The following is a 23,027-nucleotide window of genomic DNA, read 5'->3' as shown; positions in this document are numbered from 1 at the left end:
TGAGGTGGACGTATTGACATCATGATATACAGTACGAATGAGGTAGACATATTGACATCATCATATACAGTACAAATGAGGTAGGCGTATTGACATCATGATATACAGTACGAATGAGGTAGACGTATTGACATCGTGATATACAGTGTGTGTCGGCTCATCCACATGCAATAGAGTCAACCCCTTGTTAATGGAGTCGCAGGCTCATCCCCCTCTTTGCTCCATTCATTTAAATATGTTGTGGCACAAAGCAGTCAGAGGGAACATGCAAGGAGGAAAGCCTAGTGTAGCTCCTGATAACCGAATTACATAAATTACATTAACTCTGTGACCATGAATCCATTTGGGTTGTGTTTTTGAATGTGCGATTCCAACACTGGGCGTTCCATACAGTGGCAAGGCTTGGAGGCTCCCATGTTATCGTGTGTTCCCTGTGCCCACTCAAAGATTTAGCGGGATGTCACATGGGGAAGTGGATTTCAGCTTGGCACTGACAGATGAAACTGTTCGTTCGTAACAGGCTCCGGTCAGCTGTTTGAGGCAACGTTGGAACACTAGTGCCTGTAACAAGACAATGTCTGGGTTAAGTTGAAACCTGACGTTTTTCAGTGTATTCCTTTACGCTGTGCCCAAGCCTACACATTGTTCTGAAAAGTTATTCAAATTGAAATGACCACCTGAGAGGGGCGTAATACTGGTAGAAGCTTTATTAGATGGTTACCAAGACCAGTGTTCCTAAGATCTCCTCGTGGGACACCCCCAGGCGTCCTTTTGGTTGTAGCCCTGAACTACCTCACCTCAATCAAGTAGACAAGGGTTTGATAATGAGCTGATTGAAGTTGATTCAGGTGATGCAGGCTATAAATGCATCTACTATATGGAATGACTGGGGTTCCTCGGGAGGCGGTTGAAAACCAGTCTGTGAGTTCATTCAACCTTGGGAAGAAGAACCATGGTGTAAATACTGCAACGTGGGTTTGATTGAATCCAGTCCCCGGTGCCCTGTTCATTCTGCACTGCAGAAGTACAGCTTTGATATGAATGTTGGAATAGAAAGCAGAGAATTCAATTTGAATGGTTACTGAAGTGATCATCTTCCATTTTGTTCGCTTTTTATGCAAAACGAAAATGCCGTCAAGGGGCGTGTTAGGGAAACAAATGGTCTGTTTTGTTTGAAATGCCAGGGGCAATATCTTGTCCCAGTTTGCCCATGTAATGGTGGTTAGCTGGAAGGGAAGGGCATAACCTATGTCAATCAGATTTACTTTGCTGTGCAAGATCTTGGTGTACATTTTTATGCTGAATACCAAACCACAAATGTCCCGTGGGAAATATAAATAAAATGAGCTGAAAGAGTTTAGGTTTGACTGACAGTCAAAGATGCGTTACTGTAGCCACAGAGAAGAGGGAGCGGAAAAGAAATGGAGCAAATGAAAAGCGGCATAAGTGTGTGCGTGTGTGAGAGGGAGAAAGCCAGAGTGCAACTGCGTATCAGCTCCCAGACGTCCTTCTTGCTGGAGGCCTGACAGAAGGCAGGGCTCCATTCTGTGGCGTGTCAGACACATGTCTCTCCAAGGGGATGGATGCCACGCCCTAACCTCCTTCCATTGTCACAGCATGCTGATGGCACGGTGATGGCCAGAGCATGGTAGAGACGCTCAACGGCTCTGGTTTCTCTGTTTGTTTTTTACTGCCACCAAGGATGAGGTACATTTTATGTTACAGTCTTCATGTTAATATTGGCAGGTATGTTTTTGGAATTAGTGCTCAAGGTGGGGAGACAGACAATTAGAAAAGACCTATGATAAATAACTCTGGGTGTTCCCGTAGATGGAGGATATATGCCAATTCACAAAGATCCGGTTAGTAAGACTGTGTGAATCGTTTGCTGCTTTACTATCCACTAATCATTACACTGCGGTTTTCTTCTCCAATGGGCATACTTGGCATTCACAGAGACATCCAAAATAGTTCTGACTATCTGCTGTGTTCCAGCCCCCCCCCCCTGCTAACTTCTGCGTGGGGGTAATGTCATCCACTGTGCCTGCTTGGTCTGTGAGGAGAGCTCAGTCACGGAGATACACCACAGGGACACAGCCTCAGGATGCTCCCGCTGCAGTAATCACCTCTACATTTCTATCTCCCAGCAAGAGGGGTCGTCATAATCGTTAGTTGTTTGTTTCTGCTGTTCACGTACTTAGCATTTTAAGTAAGCTTCATCATGCTGTTACAGTAGTATTCAGTGGTAGTATTCACAGTGTTTGTATTCGGTGGCATCATTTAGTGGTAGCATTCGGTGGTAGTATTCAGTGGTAGTATTCAGTGGTAATTGTTTAGTGGCTTCTGAAGATTCCTCTTCACAGTACAGCTGCGTTATTGCCGATAATGCCCAGGGGCGTCGTGTGTGGTGGTGACCATGTCTGACCATGTCTGACCAGGTTGTCTGACCAGGTTACTTTGCCATGTTTAACTCAAGTCAGGGCCCTGCAAGCTCAATCATAGTTGTTGGCCAGTGGATGTATCCTCTTCCAAGAGGAAGTTCTTCTTGGTTAAGATAGATAAGCATTCCTCACCTAAACTTGTTCCCATACATTTCCTCCCAAATTCATGGAAAGTCTGGTGGAACACTGTAATCACATTCATCTCCCCCTCATGTCATGTTCACCCAAGCACCTAATGCTACCTTGTAACATTGTTGTGTGACAGCTGAGCTTTGTGGAAACTGAACTGACTTCTTAACAAGGCTGTTGTTGCTTCATAAAAATGACTGTATGTTGTAGACTATTAGCTGGTAGCATCTTTTTTTACTGGATGTGATCAAAGTGTTTGTTTACTTGTTCAAACTAATCGGAAATAACACTTAATTTGAAACCATACTGTGTGGTATGTTGACTAGGTCCAATCAAAAGATTACAAACACTTCTTTCTGCCACAGAATGATAAGGTCCCTTTGTAAAGGTCAACTTAGAATAATTATTGTTCCAGGATCAATAGCCTGGGGACAAGGTTTTGCTCTACACCAACCACTGTAGCTCCAATTATGTATGTCTCAAGCTACTCAGGTTTGCAGATGACACCACTCTGGTTAGTCCATATACCAGGGACGTTAACCAGCTGGTGGACTGGTCCAGTCAAAATTATCTGAAACTTTATACAGACAAAGGTGAGGAGGTGTTAGCTGACTGCAGGAAACACAGCTCACCTCTCCCCATTGAGGGCTCAGATTTTAGGGTCCAACCATCTCCTTCTCAGATGGGAGGACTACCTCACGGTGACCACCAAAAAGCCACACCAGCTGATATACCAGTTGTGGCAGCTGAAAAGAAAGCCCAGTCAAACCTGATCCGGCTTTACACATCAATCGCAGAGCCCATTCTCACCTTGTCCGTGGCGTGTGTCTTTTCACTGCAGAGGTGAACTGCAATGCACATTGCGCAGTCTTGCAGAAAGGGTCACCAATTGACTGCCCTCTGTCGACATCTGGGGTGACTCCAGGGCAGGAACGCAAGTTGGCGAGGTCATTGCTGACCCCATCCCCCGCTGGTCACAGTCAGATCCTACAGCATGCAAAGGGCAGGCAGACGGTGCACGTAAAACGCGCCCAAAGAATCCTGCCGCCTGGACAGTTTCATTCCCTGTGAAGCTCAGCAACAGGACTAAGAGAGACAAATGAGACCATGTTCAGCACATCAAGCCACCTCCAACATCCCCAGGGCATGTAGCCTTGTTACTACAAACTCAACTAGATGGATAATTACCAATCATTTTCATTTGGGCTGACTGGACTAATTAAATGACTGTCATTTACTGGCAAAACAAGATAAAAACTCCTGATGCACAAGCACATTTTGACAGTTGAACCTGGTGTATTTGAACCTTGGTTATTGAACCTGGTCTGTTTGAACCTGCTTGAGTATTTGAACCTTGACAGTTGAACCTGATGTATTTGAACTCGGACAGTTTAACCTGGACAGTTGTACTTGGTGTAGTTGAACCTGGTGTAGTTGAACCTGGTGTATTTGAACCTGGTGTATTTGAACCTGGACAGTTGAACTTGGTGTAGTTGAACCTGATGTATTTGAACCTGGTGTATTTGAATATGGAGTATGTGAACCTGATGTATTTGAACCTGGTGTATTTGTACCTGGTATATTTGAACCTGGAGTATTTGAACCTGGTGTATTTGAACCTGATGTATTTAAACCTGTTGTATTTGAACCTAGACAGTTGAACCTGATGTATTCTTAGTGATGTAGATGTCAGGTGGGCATTGAGACTCTACAGAACGTGGGGCTGCTGATGACATCCTTGTGGGACAGAAAGTATGAGCCTGTAGCTGAGTCTGTCTGTGACTGGAGCCCGGGGTATGCGAGACACAGGGTGTATTTGTGATAGTGTGAATGCGTGCATCAATTTCCACAGAACTGTGACGTGTTAATGTCCACAGACAATCGCAGTCAAATTTCTTATTCGTCAGTCTGATCTGGAGGTTGTGCTTTAAAACCAGTTTGCACATAATTAATGTGGATTGCATTTATAGAGTCTTTTAGAGTGCTGTTATCATCTTATTGGGGTGAAACACACCCACCATCCAACATGATGTTTAGATGAAAACCTGAGATGCTGAATGGCAGAGATGTGTCTGCATCACAGCCTGCACTGGACTGTGGTCTTAAGACAGCATCCCAAATCACAGTTTTTTCTTGATGAAGTGCACTACCCTTGACCTTCTAGGCACTGGTCAAGAATGCACACTACACACGGTATAAAGAATCATTTGGGAAGCAGACATAACCTTCAATGTGTTATCCATTTGAATGTCCCCTCCATCTCTCCCCCTTCTTTTCTCCTCTCCTGTCCCTGTCTTTGTCGTCCTCTCTCTGCACCAAGACCTCTATGAGATTAACAATTACATAAAATGAACCGGATCAACTGGAGTGGATAGTTGGCTTCAGAAAAGACAGTTTATTAAACTGCAGATGGTCTCCATGGCTCTTTATGAAGGTAATTGCTTTAAGTGTTAACCATAGAATTAGAAATATAACGAATTCTTAGGAACTCTGTGGTGTAAGCAGTTTAAACCATGTGACATCATCATGTGAGAGATGGTGGAAATTAAACATGTAGCTAAGTTGGTAGAGCATGACGCTTGGATGTTGGGTTTGATTCCGTTAGGTAGCCAGGAGAATCACTGTACTGTAAGCTGCTCAGGAAGAGCAACTGTTAATTGACTTAAAATGTTTAATATGGAGGGGAGATCAAGGAGACAACAATACAGGAAACAAGGAGACAACACAGGAAACAAGGAGACAACAACACTGGAAACAAGGAGACAACACAGGAAAAAAGGAGACAACTCAGGAAACAAGGAGACAAAAACACAGGAAGCAAGGAGACAACACAGGAAACAAGGTGATAACACAGGAAACAGGGAGACAACACAGGAAACAAGGAGACAACGCAGGAAGCAAGGAGACAACACAGGAAGCAAGGAGACAACACAGGAAGCAAGGAGACAACACAGGACACATGCTTAGGATACATGGAATCATAGGATGAAAGATGGAGTGGGAGTGGGTGGAAAGATGGAGAAGGAAGTTAACAAGATGACAAGGCACTAGATTAGATAAGTGTGTGTGTTTGTGTTTAGGAAGGGCTGCTATGCTTGGTCAGGGTCGAGGAAACATCTCCCCAGTGTCATGGCAACAGAAATGTGTGTGCATTAGCGCATCAACAGGCAGATTCATATTGGTGACCGAAGCAGTGATACAGAGGTTTGATGGCAGGGACAGAGCTACTGAAACGCAAAACAAACAAACGCACGCATGGAAACACAAACATTTTCAATTTCAGTCCAGGGTTCCGACAGTGGTGAATATTCCCCACACCTCTGCGCATCACCTGGTCGCCCGGCAACGCTGACTCAAAGCAAGACCTGGCTAGTTGCTTCACCTTGGTTTTAGATCTGCTATCTGAAGGCTACACACTGTCAGTCTGTGAGCATGGCTGAGACTCCTCAACACAAGAATTACAAGTCTGCACGATACCCACGGCTGTTCAAGCGTGAGACAGGCGATTGGTATTTTCGAACCTTGTCAGCAAAGCACGCAAGCACACACACACACACACAGACATACTGTACACACCCATACTCTCACACAGAGACCTCCAGGAAAACTATAGAATTCAAAACGTCCACTATTCTTTCCATAATTTTCCCACATGGAGGGAGAGTGAAACTATTGCCAGCGCAGTTCCTGGATGGCTCCATTTTAAATAGACCATTATATCCCAACCCCAACACTGTGGACAGAAGGCACACGTCAGACATTGAAGATGGGTTAGTGCTGGGCTACAGCGAAAACCTACACACAATCTCCAAAGAACCAGGCTTCTGCACCCTTCTTAGGTGATTGCTAAAAAAAAAAACTACATGACCATGTTTAAATGTCATGTAACTCTGCCTGTTTGAGGACATCTGGAAGTGTACCAATAAAGGCCTTTGAATTGGGCCATCTAGTGAAGGGAGACTGACTGGGAGAGTGTGACTTGGTGCAGAAGCCTGTTTGTGTGCTGCAGTCTTATCAGGGTTCAGCCTCTTCAGACAGCGTAAGGGGATTGAAGGCTGCGACCGGCCTTGGTATTGTTTCACTAATCTGGGCCCAGCAGTGGTGTGTGTTTAAACGGCTCATCTAGCCCCTTGCTCTATCTCTGTTTTCTGTGTGCGTGTGCGTGTGTGTGTGTGTGAGTTTGTGCATGAGTGAGAGAGAGAAAGAGAGAGAGAAAGGGAGAGAGAAAAAGCGCATGTCTCAAATACGACCAGCCTGGATTACCTCTGCAAATTTTGAAAAGATGCTAATGATGACATAACGTGAAAAATATTTTTGCATACTAATGATGAATGATTTAGTGGTCTCAGAATGACAGCCCACACCTGCCACCTTCATGCACATCATTTGCAGTGGTGTCACAATAACCCAGGTGATCTAGGTCACAGTGGCCCCTATAAAGGTATTATCCCTTCCAGAAGTATTCACCCACTTGGAGTACTTTACATTTCATCATTACAAAGTAGAGTTGAAATGGATTCGATCTTAAAGCAATTGAATGACTATTTGATGCTGATGTCTTCTGCATCCAGAGCCTGAATGGTTTTGCAGTGCATGTTGATCAGAAAGATTCTGCAGCTGGTGGGGGGTAAAATGTGTGTCAATTATGAACACCAGGAAAAGACAGCTGCTTTGACTACATGTACTGTACAACCCCAAACATGTTGGGATGCTGCGTAAAATGCAAAGGAAAAACAGAATGCAATTATGTACAAATCATGTATCCCTGTATTTAATTCAAAACAGTGCAAAGACAACATATCAAATTTTGAAGCTGAGAAATACTATTGTTTTTGGAAAAATACATGCCCCTGAATAAGATGTCAGCAACACGTTTAAAAAAAGATGGGACAGGGTCAACAAAAGACTGGAAAAGTTGTGTAATGCTAAAAAACCTTTTTTATGTTAACTTAAGCACATGTTAAAAGCTTATAATTGCAAAAGTAAACACAGTATCAAATATCTGAATGGAAGCAACTCAATGGTTGAGGTTGATTGCTTGAACGATGTGGGAAGACGTACAGAACATCTAGAAATTTTGTTTTATTTGGTCACCATGCGTACTTAGAAAGGCGCCTAAAAAGAAAATGTATTATTATTATTTTATGTCGAAAAACAATAACAGCGTTACTTCGCTGGGTGAGCAATCTCATTTACGCACAGCCTCAAAGTATTTGAGGAGAAGATGGACAAAAACTGACATAATTAGGCACTCCTTGTCCATGCGTCTGAAAGGAAGTGGCGGCGCCCCACGGAGCCCAGGAAGCGTGCTGTGGCCCCGCCGTTCACCTGCTACCGTCTGATTACAACTCATTAGGATTCGGTTCCTTAATCGAATCTACCCTGCTGCTCAAACCCAATTGTCTGGCTGACTGGGTCCGCTCTTCCCCTGTCAGCGCCAGCTGTACACACACGCGCATGCACACAACCCAGCGGGACGTCTCGTATAATGACCGGTAGCGTGTCAGGCATTGAATGTGCGCCTTACGGATTCAGTGAGCAGGGGTGTAGCGGATTGTGTGTGAATGTGTGACACGGTGTGTGAGAGTGTGTGTGAGTGTCTGACACTGTGTGTGAGAATGACACTGTGTGTTATATGATTGCGTGTCAATGTGATCATGGTACAATAGTTTGGGTATTTTATCAAATCTCTTTTTGGTCCTAGTTGTGGTCCCGTCCAATAACCATCAGCCTGCCCTGTACTAAAGAACTATATGCTAACTTCTGCAGAAGACTATTAGTCTGTCACTTTTCTATGCAGTCAGCCAGACAACTGAAGCATTCATTAAAATAGCTTGTTGCATTTACTGATAAGCATGGACCAATTAAGAAACTGACTGAACAGTCACAGCAACATTACATTTACCAAATCCCTGTGGAAATACTGAACAAGGACCAGAAACGAAGAAGCAGAGTCTTACGCTATTGAACCATCCTAGACCACCTGTTTTGATTAATTGTGGTGCTGATGAATATGAAATAGACCGTACCGCTATGGCTGTAATGAAAGTTTTATGTTATATGGAGTTACATCTTCTGCCATGTAATGGAATGAGGGTTGTCTGTCTTTTTACAAGACAGAGGGATTTCTTGTTATCATGTAATTATTTCTAATGCAAATATGACTGAGTGACGTTTACTGCAAGGCAACTGACTTGGGCCATTATCTTTTCTGTTTTTAACCTTCCATTGACCTTAAATATGTACAGCTTGTGTGTCTATGTGGACTAAACATCATGCATATCGGCTAAATACATTGAGAAAGAAAATATATCATAACTTCCAATTTGGAAGTGGGCTTTCCTATAACTATGTGCATTTTTGGAAATTAAAGTCTTTATAATTTAAAGATGAATGGCCAAACCTAGCTTTTAAAAGCTCCTCTTATAATGTTGACAACCAAATGATGGTGGAGTAAAAGGCGATTTTGTAAGACAAATTTGAGAAGTCAAAATCTGATCTCTCCAAGCCTGTAAAAGACTCTTGTAGCCGAACCATTCTGCTTTCATATGTTCTATAACACTTATTTTTTAACTAGCATGTTAGGTAACGCAAACGCTTTAGTTACTTAGACTGATCACTCTGATAAAACACTGCGGTCGCAGGCCCTTTTTTCCTTTGCTGAGTGTAACCATAGATGGCCAGATGCCATAGTTAGAACGAAAGGACTCAGTGGTTGCTAAGGTGGAAAGTGGTCTGTAAGCGATAATGAAATCAGCTTTCTTAACACCTCAGACCTCCAGACTGGTTCTAGATCTACCAAAGCTGGACTAGAAACCAGTTGTGTCGTGATCATTGCACTCAGATGTGCACCGAGGGACAATTTCTAAAAACCTGTGTCAGGTGGTCCTATTGTAGCTCAAAGTAGAGGAGGATTGACTGCATCTCTATTGGTCCATGTGTGAGGTGCTCTCTGTTAAACAGCTTACACACAGATTGGCCACAGCGTTGCAGAAGTCCGGTACAGAACCTGGGAGATGCACAGTACTAAACAGAGCCATAAATACAAAGTACTCCAGATATAAAGCATTTGTTTAGATATGTATAATGCAATGTTTTATATGATGCTATAAAAATAAATAATATACAGAATGTATCTTATATGTATTGTTTTTACTTTGTGACCAGACCCCCAGGAACAATAACTGTCATCGCAACGGCAGCTAATGTGATGCAGTGCTATCTGACATTTTCTACACTTAATATCTTTTCTTTGTTTTGTCTTTGTATTTATAATGCCTTTGGCAGATTATAGTATGTCTAAATGCCTGCCTGTTTCTGTATTTGGAAATGTCAGTCAGACTGTGTCAGTTTCCATTGGGTCAGCTGTGTGTCAATTCAAAGTGCCAGACAGACTGTATACATTTCCAGTGTCAGTCAGACTGTGTCAGTTTCCAGTGGATCAGCTGTGTGTCAATTCAAAGTGCCAGACAGACTGTATACATTTCCAGTGCCAGACAGACTGTATACATTTCCAGTGTGTCAGTCAGACTGTGTCAGTTTCCAGTGGGTCAGCTGTGTGTCAATTCGAAGTGCCTGACAGACTGTATACATTTCCAGTGTGTCAGTCAGACTGTGTCAGTTTCCAGTGGATCAGCTGTGTGTCAATTCGAAGTGCCAGCCAGACTGTATACATTTCCAGTGTGTCAGTCAGACTGTGTCAGTTTCCAGTGGATCAGCTGTGTGTCAATTCGAAGTGGCAGACAGACTGTATACATTTCCAGTGTGTCAGTCAGACTGTGTCAGTTCATAGTTGGTCAGTTGTATAACTCATCTGTATGATTAGCCTTTACCTACCAAAACACTACATTTGGTACATGTTCTTCTGTCAGTTTACAAACAATTAATCAGCCGTTGAATGAATTGGTTGATCTGCATCTATAAAAGAGACTTTAGTTTCAGTGTGTTAAAATAAAGGTTCAATATAACAGATCCTGAGGCACATCTCAGCTGTAATCCTTCTAATTAAAAGTAAGTGCAGTGAAACACACCCATGAGAGGAGAGAGACAGACCACTAAATCACCTTTGAAGGCCCACTCTGTAATTATACAGCAGTACTGTGAGCTAGTCCGAGGTATTGTGAACAGATACTGCATTGCTGCTGAGACATAATGTTCACCGATGCTCAGCTGTCAGCCACTACTGGCTATGGGTTCCATTGTACTTATTTGGGCCAATTATGGAAATGAAATGGACACAACCCTAATCCTGTAGTACGATTGTATGCACAGAGGCATTTGTGTGCATGTGTGTGTGTGTGTGTGTGTGTCTACCATCCTCTTTTATTTTATAATAGAAATCTCTCTGCAATAGCTGTAGTTCTTGATGTATCCTTTTAACAGCTTATCCAGTCTTTGAAATGCTTGTATACCACAACATAATGATGTACTTGTAATCTGTTTTGTGGCTTGACGAAGCCTAGTGTACAGTATAGTGGTGGATGAAGCCTAGCGTACAGTATAGTGCTGGATGAAGCCCAGCATACATTTTAGTGGTGGATGAAGCCTAGCGTACAATATAGTGGTGGATGAAGCCTAGCGTACAATATAGTGGTTGATGAAGCCTAGCATACAGTATAGTGGTGGATGAATAATAACTGCATATGGTGCCGCTAGAGTGAGAGGCAAGCTCATCATTGGAACATGAAGTGGCTGAATTTAATAGATAATTCCAGTCTGGATATATCTTACACTGAGAACAGTGTCTAAGGCCAAAAAGGAGGTTGTAGGTATTGCAGCTTTTGTTGGCAATTTCTGATGGAGCCAACATCTACAGCATTTGCTTGGAATGGTGATCTCAGTGAGCATTGCCTGTAATAGTCTGAAAGCGTAAAACTGGCTTTCGGATTGAATCCAGGCCTAAATCAGATTTAGGTTCACTTGCACTTTTAAAGAGTTTTATTACATGTGTTCATCCTGGACGTGAACTACTCATACTGTATATTTTGAGAGGATATGACCTGCATGCTGATAGGTTTTTCCCCTTAACAGATTTTTATTCTGTAGCTCCATCTTGTGGCACAAAAGTGTTCAGTATTTCAAGACACGTAATGATGCGTACTTTCAGCTATGATACATTCAATGTTTCCAATTGTTTATGTGCTGTACTTAAAGTCAATCAGGGTGCTTTGGGCTGCAATTCCACAGGTATGACGATAATTGCTTCTTACTGTTTTAATTGCGTTGTTAACTAATTTATAATAACTATGGTGTAAGGCCTAATATACCTCATGTTACTTTACACTGTATATGATACATATAATATCTATCTATCTATTTTCTCTTCATTTACACCAAGACCGGTGATCAATTCCATGTGAACAAAATATTCACATTGTTAAATGAAAATTCCACATGAGAAACCAACGGCTTACAGATGTTTTTTTTTTTTGTGTTGTTAAACAGATCTTGAATTAGAATTTGGTCTCAAGGCTGAGCATCTGTCCATCGGGATCTCCTACCAACTTTGACCTGCTGACCTGGGTTTTCCTCTCCTGTTCTTCGAACACTCTTCTGATGTTAGTACTTTACAAAGGGAACACTAATTCAGGTTTTATTGGGTTAATAAAATCTGAAGAAAAACATTTGAGATGAACCGCTCCACTGTTGCAAACATGCATTATAATTTAGTAGCAGGCATATCACACTACAGTGCTCACTATACCGCAAAGTCTTCTCTCTTGCAGGTATTAAAACACACTTTACTGAACATGAGTTCCATTGAATTTCCTAGATAAGAAGAATGTATTCATATTTTAAGTTATTCAACACTTCTGGGTCATGTCTGTTAGCAGAAAACCAAAACAGGAGTGAAACAAGGAAGCGCTAACAGAAATGTATGGAGTTAGATGTGTCTCAATATTCGTAAATATTTGAAGAAAATCTTTGCGTATATTCATCACAACTCACAAATAAAATATGATTAGTAAATGTGAAAAAATATTTTGTAAATAAGAACATCTATAAATATGTAAACATGTTTCACAAATATAAATAAAATGTGTGAATATGTAAAAACATATTTCACAAATAAAACACAAATCTGTAAAACATTTACAACTGTTGCTTAACATTTACAAGTGTTGACTTACATTTACAAATCTTACGTTTATTTACGGATCTGAATTTTATATTTACACATTTTTGAGACACATTTTCTTTGGTGGACAAGTTCTGGTGTGTGGTTTCAGTCAGAGGGCTAGCTTGGTGGGATTTATGGAATATCCGGACTGGATCCTAGTAGATTGGAGTCTATAGGTAGCTAGGACAAGTTTTTCCTGAAATGTGATTATAATGATTATTTGTATAACAATATTTGACTGCATCACCAATGGTTAATACAACGCTGAGTGTGTTTTCGACTTCAGGCAACTAACTTAAGCACAGTTAGTTATGTCAGCCTACATCTGGTTGGCTAGTTAGCCAGTAGGCTACTGCAGTTTAACTAAAGTAAGGTATCTAACCGACGACGCAACTGACTAGATAAGGGTATGTTGTTGACTTGCAGAGCTGCATTCAGTTCATTCAGTATGAGTATTGCACATCGTGCTAACGTTAGTGGTTATAAAAGGAAAATTGTATGCATGGGTTAGTCCTTAGAATGTGTGTAAGTACAGAGTGATAGTACACCAACATCATGGTCCACCTACATCTTTAGTTTGTTAGAAGTGTATGTACTTTTGATTTTTGGCAAGTATTGTTTGCCACTTGTCAACCTTTCATCACACATCCAATCAGAGATAGAATTATATCTACTGCACAACACTCAGTGCACTTCTGGCTCACACAGGATATTTGAGAAGGGTTCCCAAGATGCTTTAAGTTTAAAACAAACTGAAATATTGGATATTTTTATCAAGTGTAACCCTTAATATAATGTGTTTGTATTTCTCTTTGTTTCCCTCCTACTGTAGCTTGTGTCAATGTCCCCTCACAATGTCCTTCAATGTCCCTCACACCAAACCTCAAGGAAATAGGTGAACACTCTTCAGTTCATTTGCAGTATTTTTAGAATGACATTCCCTAATACACAAAGTGTAGTTACTAAATGCATCAACTATACTGTAGTGATCTCTATTGACTTCTACACTACCTGAATCTCAGTGTTCTTACCATTGATTTGATACTGTTGCTTAATTGCACAAAAAAGATCCATCAATCATGTGACATTACCCTGCTTCTCTGTCCTGCTTTTTTCAGCAACATGTTTTAACGACCATCCTCTTTGCAACCACTACCAAATTATGGCCCGTCATTGAACAATAATAAATAATCTGTCTCCAAGTCATCAGGAACTAAGGATTATTTCTCAGAGAGGAGACCATAATATAAAATATACTGTATTGTTATTAATATTGCTTTTATTATTATTATTATTATATTTTTTTGTTATGAACCATGTCTTTGTTTGACATCATGTTGTCAGTATGATTGTACAAAATACTCTGTATTTATTAAATCCCCATTAATGCAAATTAGTAATTACATACTGCAGTATCCTTGTTACAATAAATATAATGAATGCCTGATGTAATCCTCCATTCACTACTGTCAGTGAGCAATTAAAGTTCCATAGTTTGCATACCCTTGGAGAATTGGTAATATAAATACATTTTTTAAAGAAAACATGAGTGAGCAGGAAAATAAACTGTAGGTTATAACAGAATGGCACAATCATAAAACAAAACGAAAAAGAAAAAATGACCCCTTTTTAAAAGTCTGCATACCCTTAGTTCTTAATACTGTGTATTGCCCCCTTTAGCATCAATGATAGCCTGCAGTCTTTTGTAATAGTTGTCTATGAGGCCCCAAATTCTTGCAGGCGGTATAGCTGCCCATTCGTCTTGGTAAAATGCCTCCAGGTCATGCAAAGTCTTAGGTTGTCTTGCATGAACCGCACGTTTGGGATTTCCCCAGAGTGGCTCTATGATATTAAGATCAGGAGAGTGTGATGGCCACTCCTTTTTCAACACTAATGGCAATTTAAAAAGCCACAGGTGTGGGAAATTACCCTTTAATTGCCATTCTTACCTGTGTGTGTCAGGTTTTGTGTCTGTAACAAGGCCAAACAGTCAAGGGTATGTCAACTTTTGATCAGGGCCATTTGGGTGATCTGTTATCATTATGATTTAAAAAGGAGCCAAACAACTATGTGAAAATGAATGGCTTCATATTATCACTATCCACATTTTTTTTGCATGATCAGTCATATTTTGAAAATCATTGCCAAAATTGCACAATTTCTGCCAGAGTATACAAACTTATGAGCACAATTGTATAACCACTAACACTAGCTAGATGTGCAAGACTCATACTGAATGAACCAAATGCACCCAGGGGACACAAATGAAGCGGGGTCTGGGGGTCCTCCCCAATGAGAGTGTCAGATGCTTCATTCCCTGCATTCTGGTGAATTTCTATGCACCAATTTGGTATTTTATGCATCATTTTCAAAGTCCTCTGCTACTGTGAACATGAATATAATGGAAATAGAGTAAATAATAGTAAAGAACAGTTGCATCAATTATATTAAGGATTAAAACATCAGATCATATACATGGGCAAGATTTTTGGTCTTTCAAAATAAACTATTTGGAAGATTTGGAAGAAGCAAGAATCCACCCTCCAGGAAGGACGATGTAGCTTAGATTTGTCTGTTGCTGCTCCCATGCTCTGGAATAGTCTCCCATCCCACATGAAGTCCCGTTCCAACATTGACAATTTTAAATCACATTTAAAGGAACACATTTCTTTCTCTTGCTTTTAGTTCAGTCTGACGTTGTCCCTTGGTTTTTGTCAAGTCCACTCTACTTATTTTTAACGTCCTCTTACTGTGTTTTAATCTGTTATGGGTTTTATTTGATTTCTCTTAACTTCTTATTGCTTTACTTTGATTTGAGTTGTCTTAAGTGTTTACCATTTATTCTTGCCCTCTATGTATTATATGTACTATTGTATTATAATATGTATTGTTGCCTTTTATGTATTATTCCTTTAATCATGTATACAGACCCGGTGGCACAGGGGCATTGGGTAGGATGCTTCATACTGTACTTCACTAATTACGGTTGGGAATGTAGGCTAGCTCTCTTGCCTTCATCTGCTGTTGGGAATGTTGGCTAGCTCTCTTGCCTTCATCTGCAAATGCGATCGAAGATGTGATTTAAGTGATGTAATCACTAAGCTACAAAGAATGTGTAACTACTGCAGTTACTAAAGCTTTCAAATTTGATTGACAGCTGTGTATTTTCTTAGTATATAGCCTCAGCAAGCCATGCATTCAAATATTATTTGCTTTCCGTCCGTCGTGCTTTAGCTACTATTCTATGTAGATAAGTAGGACAAATGTTTCCGTCCATGGCAATCAAAAGCCCGTCTAAAACGTTTGTTCTAGCGCGTGCACGTATACCTGTAAAGCACTTTGGTTCAACGTTTTAAATGTACTATATAAATAAAAGTGAATTGACTTTCCAACTAGTGGGATATTGGTCAAATTTCTTTCACACATACACTCACAGCTCGTGCGTGCGGAGGGTCGTATCTTCTGCTTACAGAACTGTGAACTTCATCTGGGAGAACCGCACTGCTGATGTTACCGTGCGTCTGAGTCTCCGTAACCAGGGCAACGATGACGTTCAGTGACAGACAACTCGCCTGTCATTCTGAATAAATACTTCTCAGCTATGTTTCATGAAACTCTTTAGGTTTTATTATTTTTCGTGTCAATCCAAGCTTAAAGTATTGATTCTGTAAGGGACAGTGCATTTTATTTTTCAATACGGGACGATACATACGGGACGGGTGCAACCCAACTGTAGATTCCTTCATTACTTAGTTAAGCTACAGTCAGTAGCCTACTAGCTGGCTAGTTAGCCAACCAGATGTAGGCTGACATAACTAACTGTGCTTAAGTTAGTTGCCTGAAGTCGAAAACACGCTCGGTGTTGTATTACCCATTGGTGATGCAGTCAAATATTGTTATACAAATAAACGTTATACTCACATTTCAGGAAAAACTTGTCCTAGCTACCTATAGACTCCAATCTACCAGGATCCAGTCCGGATATTCCATAAATCCCACCAAGCTAGCCCTCTGACTGAAACCACGCACACCAGCTTGTCGACCAAAGAAAATGCGTCTCAAAAATGTGTAAATATAAAATTCAGATCCGTAAATAAACGTAAGATTTGTAAATGTAAGTCAACACTTGTAAATGTTAAGCAACAGTTGTAAATGTTTTACAGATGTGTGTTTTATTTGTGAAATATGTTTTTACATATTCACACATTTTATTTATATTTGTGAAACATGTTTACATATTTATAGATGTTCTTATTTACATTTTTTTATTTTTTATTTGTGAGTTGTGATGAATATACGCACAGATTTTCTAGATATATTTACAAATATTGAGACACATCTAACTCCATAGAAATTGCCTAACAGAAATGTTCAAACAAATTGTCTAAACACTAACAGAAAACACACTTTTGAGTCTTTCCAATGCAAAGCGTTTTGGGTCCTACTGAACAAGATTCAGGTCTCTGTTAGCCCAGTAGCCATTTGTGATGATAATGATGTTACTTCTTGTGCCTTCAGAGTTTGATGGAGAGCTGGTCGGATGACAGCTGGAACTGTTGTCATAACCGGAGGAATTCTTGCCACGGTGATACTCTTGTGTATCATAGCAGTGCTCTGTTACTGTAGACTCCAGGTAGGAACATGTGTTTCTGACTTAACTATTTAATGGATACAGGGTCCCCAAATTTGCGAATAGATTAGGCGTAAATGTTATGTTACTGAGGTTATGGTTAGGTTAACATGAGGGTAAGGTTAGGATTCATGTTAGGATAAGGTTTATGGTTAGGATTATTAAAAGTAGGATTTTTTTTAAGGGCAATCAACTTTGGTGACCCATTTAGATTAAATATACGTGTGTGTGCCTGTGTGGGTGTGTCTGTTTGTGTGTGTGTGTGTCTGTGTGCATAAGAGAGTGTGTATTTCAGTACTTCTTTAGTATCTCTGTTAGCAAAAGCAGAAGCAATGGCTAAACATCCTGGGGCACAAACAAACCACATCACAATCAAATCAAATGTACATTTACACATTTAAGTTTTACTTGGCCCCAATGTAAAAAATTATAAAATAAATAAAAGACAGAGTTAAATATCATTAAGCATATATTCAACTGCAAAACCACACAATACCAACACATCCGTGCCTGTGTCTCTGTGCCTGTCTGCTACTAGGCGTTGTTCTGTCTTTTTTTAAATGTGATGTCATTGCTATTCTTAGTCATCGGGGTTGGCTAAGAGTTCCATGTTGTCATTGTCCTACGTAGAACTGTGCTCCAGCCTCCGTTCTCCTTTGTGAAGACACCTCTGGTGCCATTTCATGTCTGGTATTGATGAGTGTCAGAGCTGCATGTTAATGGTTTGAACAGACAGTTTGGTACCTTTACACTTATTAAAAAAAACAATGTCGCAGACTACACCATACACTAAGCCAGGAGACGTCAGTCTTTGCTGCAGATATAACTGGGAAGTAGTCCAGGTGGAAGAAAACTATTATGATGTCAAGAAAACTCAGCAATGTTTTATCATGGACATACAGTACCTCTCCCAATCCTACAACTGAATCTATATGGATTTACCACATTAGGTTGCAGGGGTGTAGGGTGATACCTAACAGTTTACTTTCCTCATACTCTTCAATCTCCACATTATTCAAAATCTAGATAAGCTTTAGGGTTGTGTGAGTTGGTCTGACACAAGATTTAAAATTTTTCTTACATTCTAAAACTGTCTGAACTCCTTGTTCATTTTTTTCAATTATGTATTTTATAGTTTTAACTTAGACATTAATAAATAATGTCGTCAATGTGGCTTTATTCAAAGTGTATGGGTGTGTGTGTGTGGGTGTTTGCATGTGCAAAAGAGCTCTACATAGGCACCCTACAGTCTCTGTTCACTAATCACACTACTTGTCACAACCTCCCTCTCTCTCTGTCTCCCCAATGTCTCTCTCCATCAGTATTACTGCTGTAAGAAGAATGGGTCAGAAGGGGACACTGGCCCCGTCACGCAGCCCCACTTTGCCTGCAACGCGTGCAGTGCCCCTGGGGTGGACGGGGCGGCAGTCACCCCCCTCTCCCTCTCCCCGGAGCCCCCCGCCTCCCACACTACGGGGCCGCCCCGCAAATACTGCCCCACCTGCTCGCCCTACGAAACGCCCTTCTACATCCGCACCACCGATGAGATGCGCAACGGTGGTGAGCGTATCACCTACATGCCCGCGCACTACGAGAACCCAGCGCTATCCCTCCCCCTGCCCTCCCTGCACAGCTCCCTGCTGAGCTCTGGCCAGCATCGCAGCAGTCCAGAACCGGACTTCTATACCAACACTCGCGCTATAAGTACAGAGGTATGAACCACCTCCGATGGGATCCTGGTGCCGTAGAAGTCCAGTGTTTTTGTAACTTCTGAGGTTTGGGTTGAAATCCCACATAGGCCATTTACTGTGCACAGAATATTTGTTCATTGGCGCTCTGGATTATAGAGACTTGAAGTTACACTAATTTGTCTGGGTGGCCTCTGGAAACCACCCTCTTTCTCTACCTGCTGACCATTAGAAGGAAGGTGATGAAAAAGGTGCATTGAGAGACAACATGGAGTGTTGACCCCTTCGCCTGGTCTTACACTTTCCGGTTCTGTCTGTCCATACACTGTGTCAACTAGCTTCCAGCTGAGTTCCTGTGGACTCAAACAGTATTATTTTTTTTTTATCAAGGTGTCATGTTTATTGTTGTTCTGCTCTTGTAATACAGATGTGAATGGAACCCATCAGTTTTCAATTGACTGAGGGGACAGAACAAGATCTACTGAGGTAGGGCTTGGGATTCCAATCTTCACTCTTTGAGGGCTACTGAGGGATATATTATGGTTTCACCTGCACCTACTTATTTCCAGAATCTGCCAAAAGAGAAAAATAAAAATGATATATTGTATGCTTTTTGTTGGATTCTGAACTAGAAGGGAAAGCAAGATGAACAATCAAGTCCCCATAAAAAAATGTAGCAAAAACAGTGAAGCGACACTAATTACTTCAGAGCTTTCTCTATGCAAGTTCTACGAACTGAAAGACAACATGGTTGGAGAGACAGGCCTTTCAATGCAGCTGTCCATTTTGTGTGTTTATTGCAAAAATGTTTGTCAAAATGTAACTAGAACTATAAAAAAAATGACTGTCTCATGTTTTCCCTTAATGATAAACGATTGTACTATGGTTACCATGGATACTTTTGAGACAATGTAATTTAAAAGTTTAATATAATGACTATAATACAGTTTAAAGACAGTTTTAAAGTCAGGACAGGGCGTTTTGTAAACGAGTGAAGTAAAATAGCAGTTTGTGATTATTTGTCATTTGTACTTAGGAACACACACAAGCTGCAGTCCGGTTGAAATTAACATATTGTATTTCTCATTTATTAATAGTAATAGAAGAATTTTGAAATGTGTATGTCACCAAATGCTTTGAAAGCATTTCTATCAACTTATTTGTCTTTTTGATTGAGTAGCTGATGACTTCAAGGATTTGGCAACAATACATTTTAAATTGGGTTGTGTAGCCTAAGTCTGGTACGATTTAGATGTAGTCTGTGCCATATGTTGTCCTCATTCTTCTGGTCCCCCACGATGGTTGATTCTATGAAGTGTATATGTCTTTATACATTTTAGTGTTTCTTTTAACATGTGAAGACCTTTAAATACAATATTTATGTAATTGGTAACAAAATACATAATTGTTAGCCTACCCATCTTGTTATATGGCTCTAATTTGAGACTAATACTAGACAACATTGCTTGCCAAAATGATATTATTTTTACCCTGGTGTTTTTGTATGTTTTAGTCTGAAAATTATGTAAAAATTAGATTAAAATATTAAAATGGCAAAACCCCCAAACACTTCGTTGAATGTCCCAAGTATGCCAAGTATTCTACTTGTACTGTATGTTTTGTCCAACATAACATAAAGGAGTATATATTAAAACATACTGTAAGAGGTAGGTGGAAGCATTAGCTTTTATAAAAGTTTTTTGTCAGGGCATTGTTTTCATTATACTAGTTATCACTCCGTGTTGAAAATGCATTTCAGTTGAGAAAATCTACGCAATGACATGACCCATAGGAGTACATTTTCATTCGTAGTTTCTGTTGATTTTGGTTATTCATCAAATAAATAAAAAACATTTTTGAAAATGTTAAAACAAATAGGATGAAATAGGAAAAGAGAAACAAACATAAAATATTTCACAGTGTTAGCTTTTTGAAAATTAAATATTTATAACTGCTTAATATGTCTTTGTTGTCTTTATTTCAAACACACACACACACACACAACACACACACACATTTTTTTATTTTCCAACCCGCAGACAAAACCCTGACCCAGAAATCCATGTTCCTTATTCCTCAAACCTAACCCTAACTCATACCCTAACTTTGACTTCCATAACCTAACATTTACGCCAACACCTAAAAGTAACCCAAAGTTTATCCCTAACCTAAACCCTAAACTGCAAATAATATTTTCACTAAGGGGAACATAATAATAGTATTGTTAATTGTTGTTGTTGCAGCGAGGATGTTTTAAAATGTGACACACATGCATGAAGACTGTTGAGAGTGGTAGCGTTAGGGGGCTGTTTGTGCAGTTGTAGAATTGTGAGTGGTGGAGTCTAAAAAAAGCTAGGCAGCTTAATGCATTAAACGAACTTTCTGTATAGTCAGTCGAAGACAGAACAGAATGAAACAATATAGACATGTTTGACACACACACAATTGTTTACAATTCCCTATTTTTCTCACCCCCAAACCAAAACCTTGCCCTAAACTTAAACTTAAACTAACCATAACCTCAGTGCCTTAACTGTTATACTAATCCTAACTTTTAATGCCTAAATCTTCTACTGGTTTTCCCACAGAGCCCCTATTTTACATTTGATACATTTCATGTGTAAAATTTAACAGGGCGTAATACTATATGTATACAGTATTTACATTATTTTTAAGTGTGTGAATACAGTGGTACAATTGTGAATAAAAACAGAATGCAATGATGTGGAAGTTTCAAATTTCAATATTTTATTCAGAATACAACATAGATGACATATCAAATGTTCAAACTGAGAAAATGTATCACCTTAAGGGAAAAATAAGTTGATTTAAAATTTCATGGCATCAACACATCCCAAAAAAGTTGGGACAAGGCCAAGTTTACCACTGTGTGGCATCCCCTCTTCTTTTTATAGCAGACTGCAAACATCTGGGGACTGAGGAGACAAGTTGCTCAAGTTTATGAATAGGAATGTTGTCCCTTTCTTGTCCAATACAGGCTTCTAGTTGCTCAACTGTCTTAGGTCTTCTTTGTCGCACCTTCCTCTTTATGAGATGTTTTCTATGGGTGAAAGATCTGGACTGCAGTCTGGCCATTTCAGTACCCGGATCCTTCTTCTATGCAGCCATGACATTGTAATTGATGCAGTATGTGGTCTGGCATTGTCATGTTGGAAAATGCAAGGTCTTCCATGAAAGAGACGACGTCTGGATGGGAGCATATGTTGTTCTAGAACTTGGATGTAACTGTCAGCATTGATGGTGCCTTTCCAGATGTGTAGGCTGCCCATGCCACGCACACTCATGCAACCCCATACCATCAGAGATGCAGGCTTCTGTAATGAGCGCTGATAACAACTTGGGTTGTCCTTGTACTCTTTAGCCCGGATGACATGGCGTCCCAGTTTTCCAAAATGAACTTCAAATTTGTATTCATCTGACCACAGAACACTTTTCCACTTTGCCATAGTCCATTTGAAATGATCCTTGGCCCAGAGAAAATGCCTGCGCTTCTGGATCCTGTTTAGATAAGGCTTCTTTTTTGACCTATAGAGTTTTAGCCGGCAACGGCGAATGGCATGGTTGATTGTGTTCACCGACAATGTTTTCTGGAAGTATTCCTGAGCCCATGTTGTGATTTCCATTACAGTATCATTCCTGTATGTGATGCAGTGCCGTCTGAGGGCCCGAAGATCACAGGCATCCAGTATGGTTTTCCGGCCTTGACCCTTACGCACAGAGATTGTTCCAGATTCTCTGAATCTTTGGATGATATTATGCACTGTAGATGATGATAACTTCAAACTCCTTGCAATTTTTCTCTGAGAAACTCCTTTCTGATATTGCTCTACAATTTTTTGCCGCAGCATTGGGGGAATTGGTGATCTTCTGCCCATCTTGACTTCTGAGAGACACTGCCACTCTGAGAGGCTCTTTTTATACCCAATCATGTTGCCAATTGACATAATAAGTTGCAAATTGGTCCTCCAGCTGTTCCTTATCTGTATATTTAACTTTTC

General features: G+C 40.4%; 1 protein-coding gene across 4 annotated transcripts in view; it reads left to right on the top strand.

Moving 5' to 3' along the window:
• The window catches only part of fam163a (family with sequence similarity 163 member A), a 28,880-nt gene extending 7,974 nt beyond the window's left edge, over positions 1-20,906 (top strand). For 2 of the 4 annotated variants that reach the window (XM_020048920.2, XM_010871392.3), the window contains exons 2-4: positions 12,015-12,127; positions 17,209-17,323; positions 18,643-20,906. In XM_020048920.2, the coding sequence (XP_019904479.1) occupies positions 17,231-17,323; positions 18,643-19,038 (489 nt within the window). In that variant the 5' untranslated portion in view covers positions 12,015-12,127; positions 17,209-17,230 and the 3' untranslated portion in view covers positions 19,039-20,906. Of the gene's footprint in view, positions 1-12,014; positions 12,128-16,610; positions 16,805-17,208; positions 17,324-18,642 lie in introns of those variants that run through there. The other 2 variants (XM_020048921.3, XM_020048922.2) reach the window with 2 other exon arrangements.
• The last annotated feature ends 2,121 nt before the right edge of the window (positions 20,907-23,027 follow it).

Source organism: Esox lucius, chromosome 8, assembly GCF_011004845.1.
Source record: "Esox lucius isolate fEsoLuc1 chromosome 8, fEsoLuc1.pri, whole genome shotgun sequence".
Taxonomy (NCBI): domain Eukaryota; kingdom Metazoa; phylum Chordata; class Actinopteri; order Esociformes; family Esocidae; genus Esox; species Esox lucius.
Note: the sequence above shows the minus strand (reverse complement) of the source record. Positions and strands in the feature narration are given on the sequence as shown.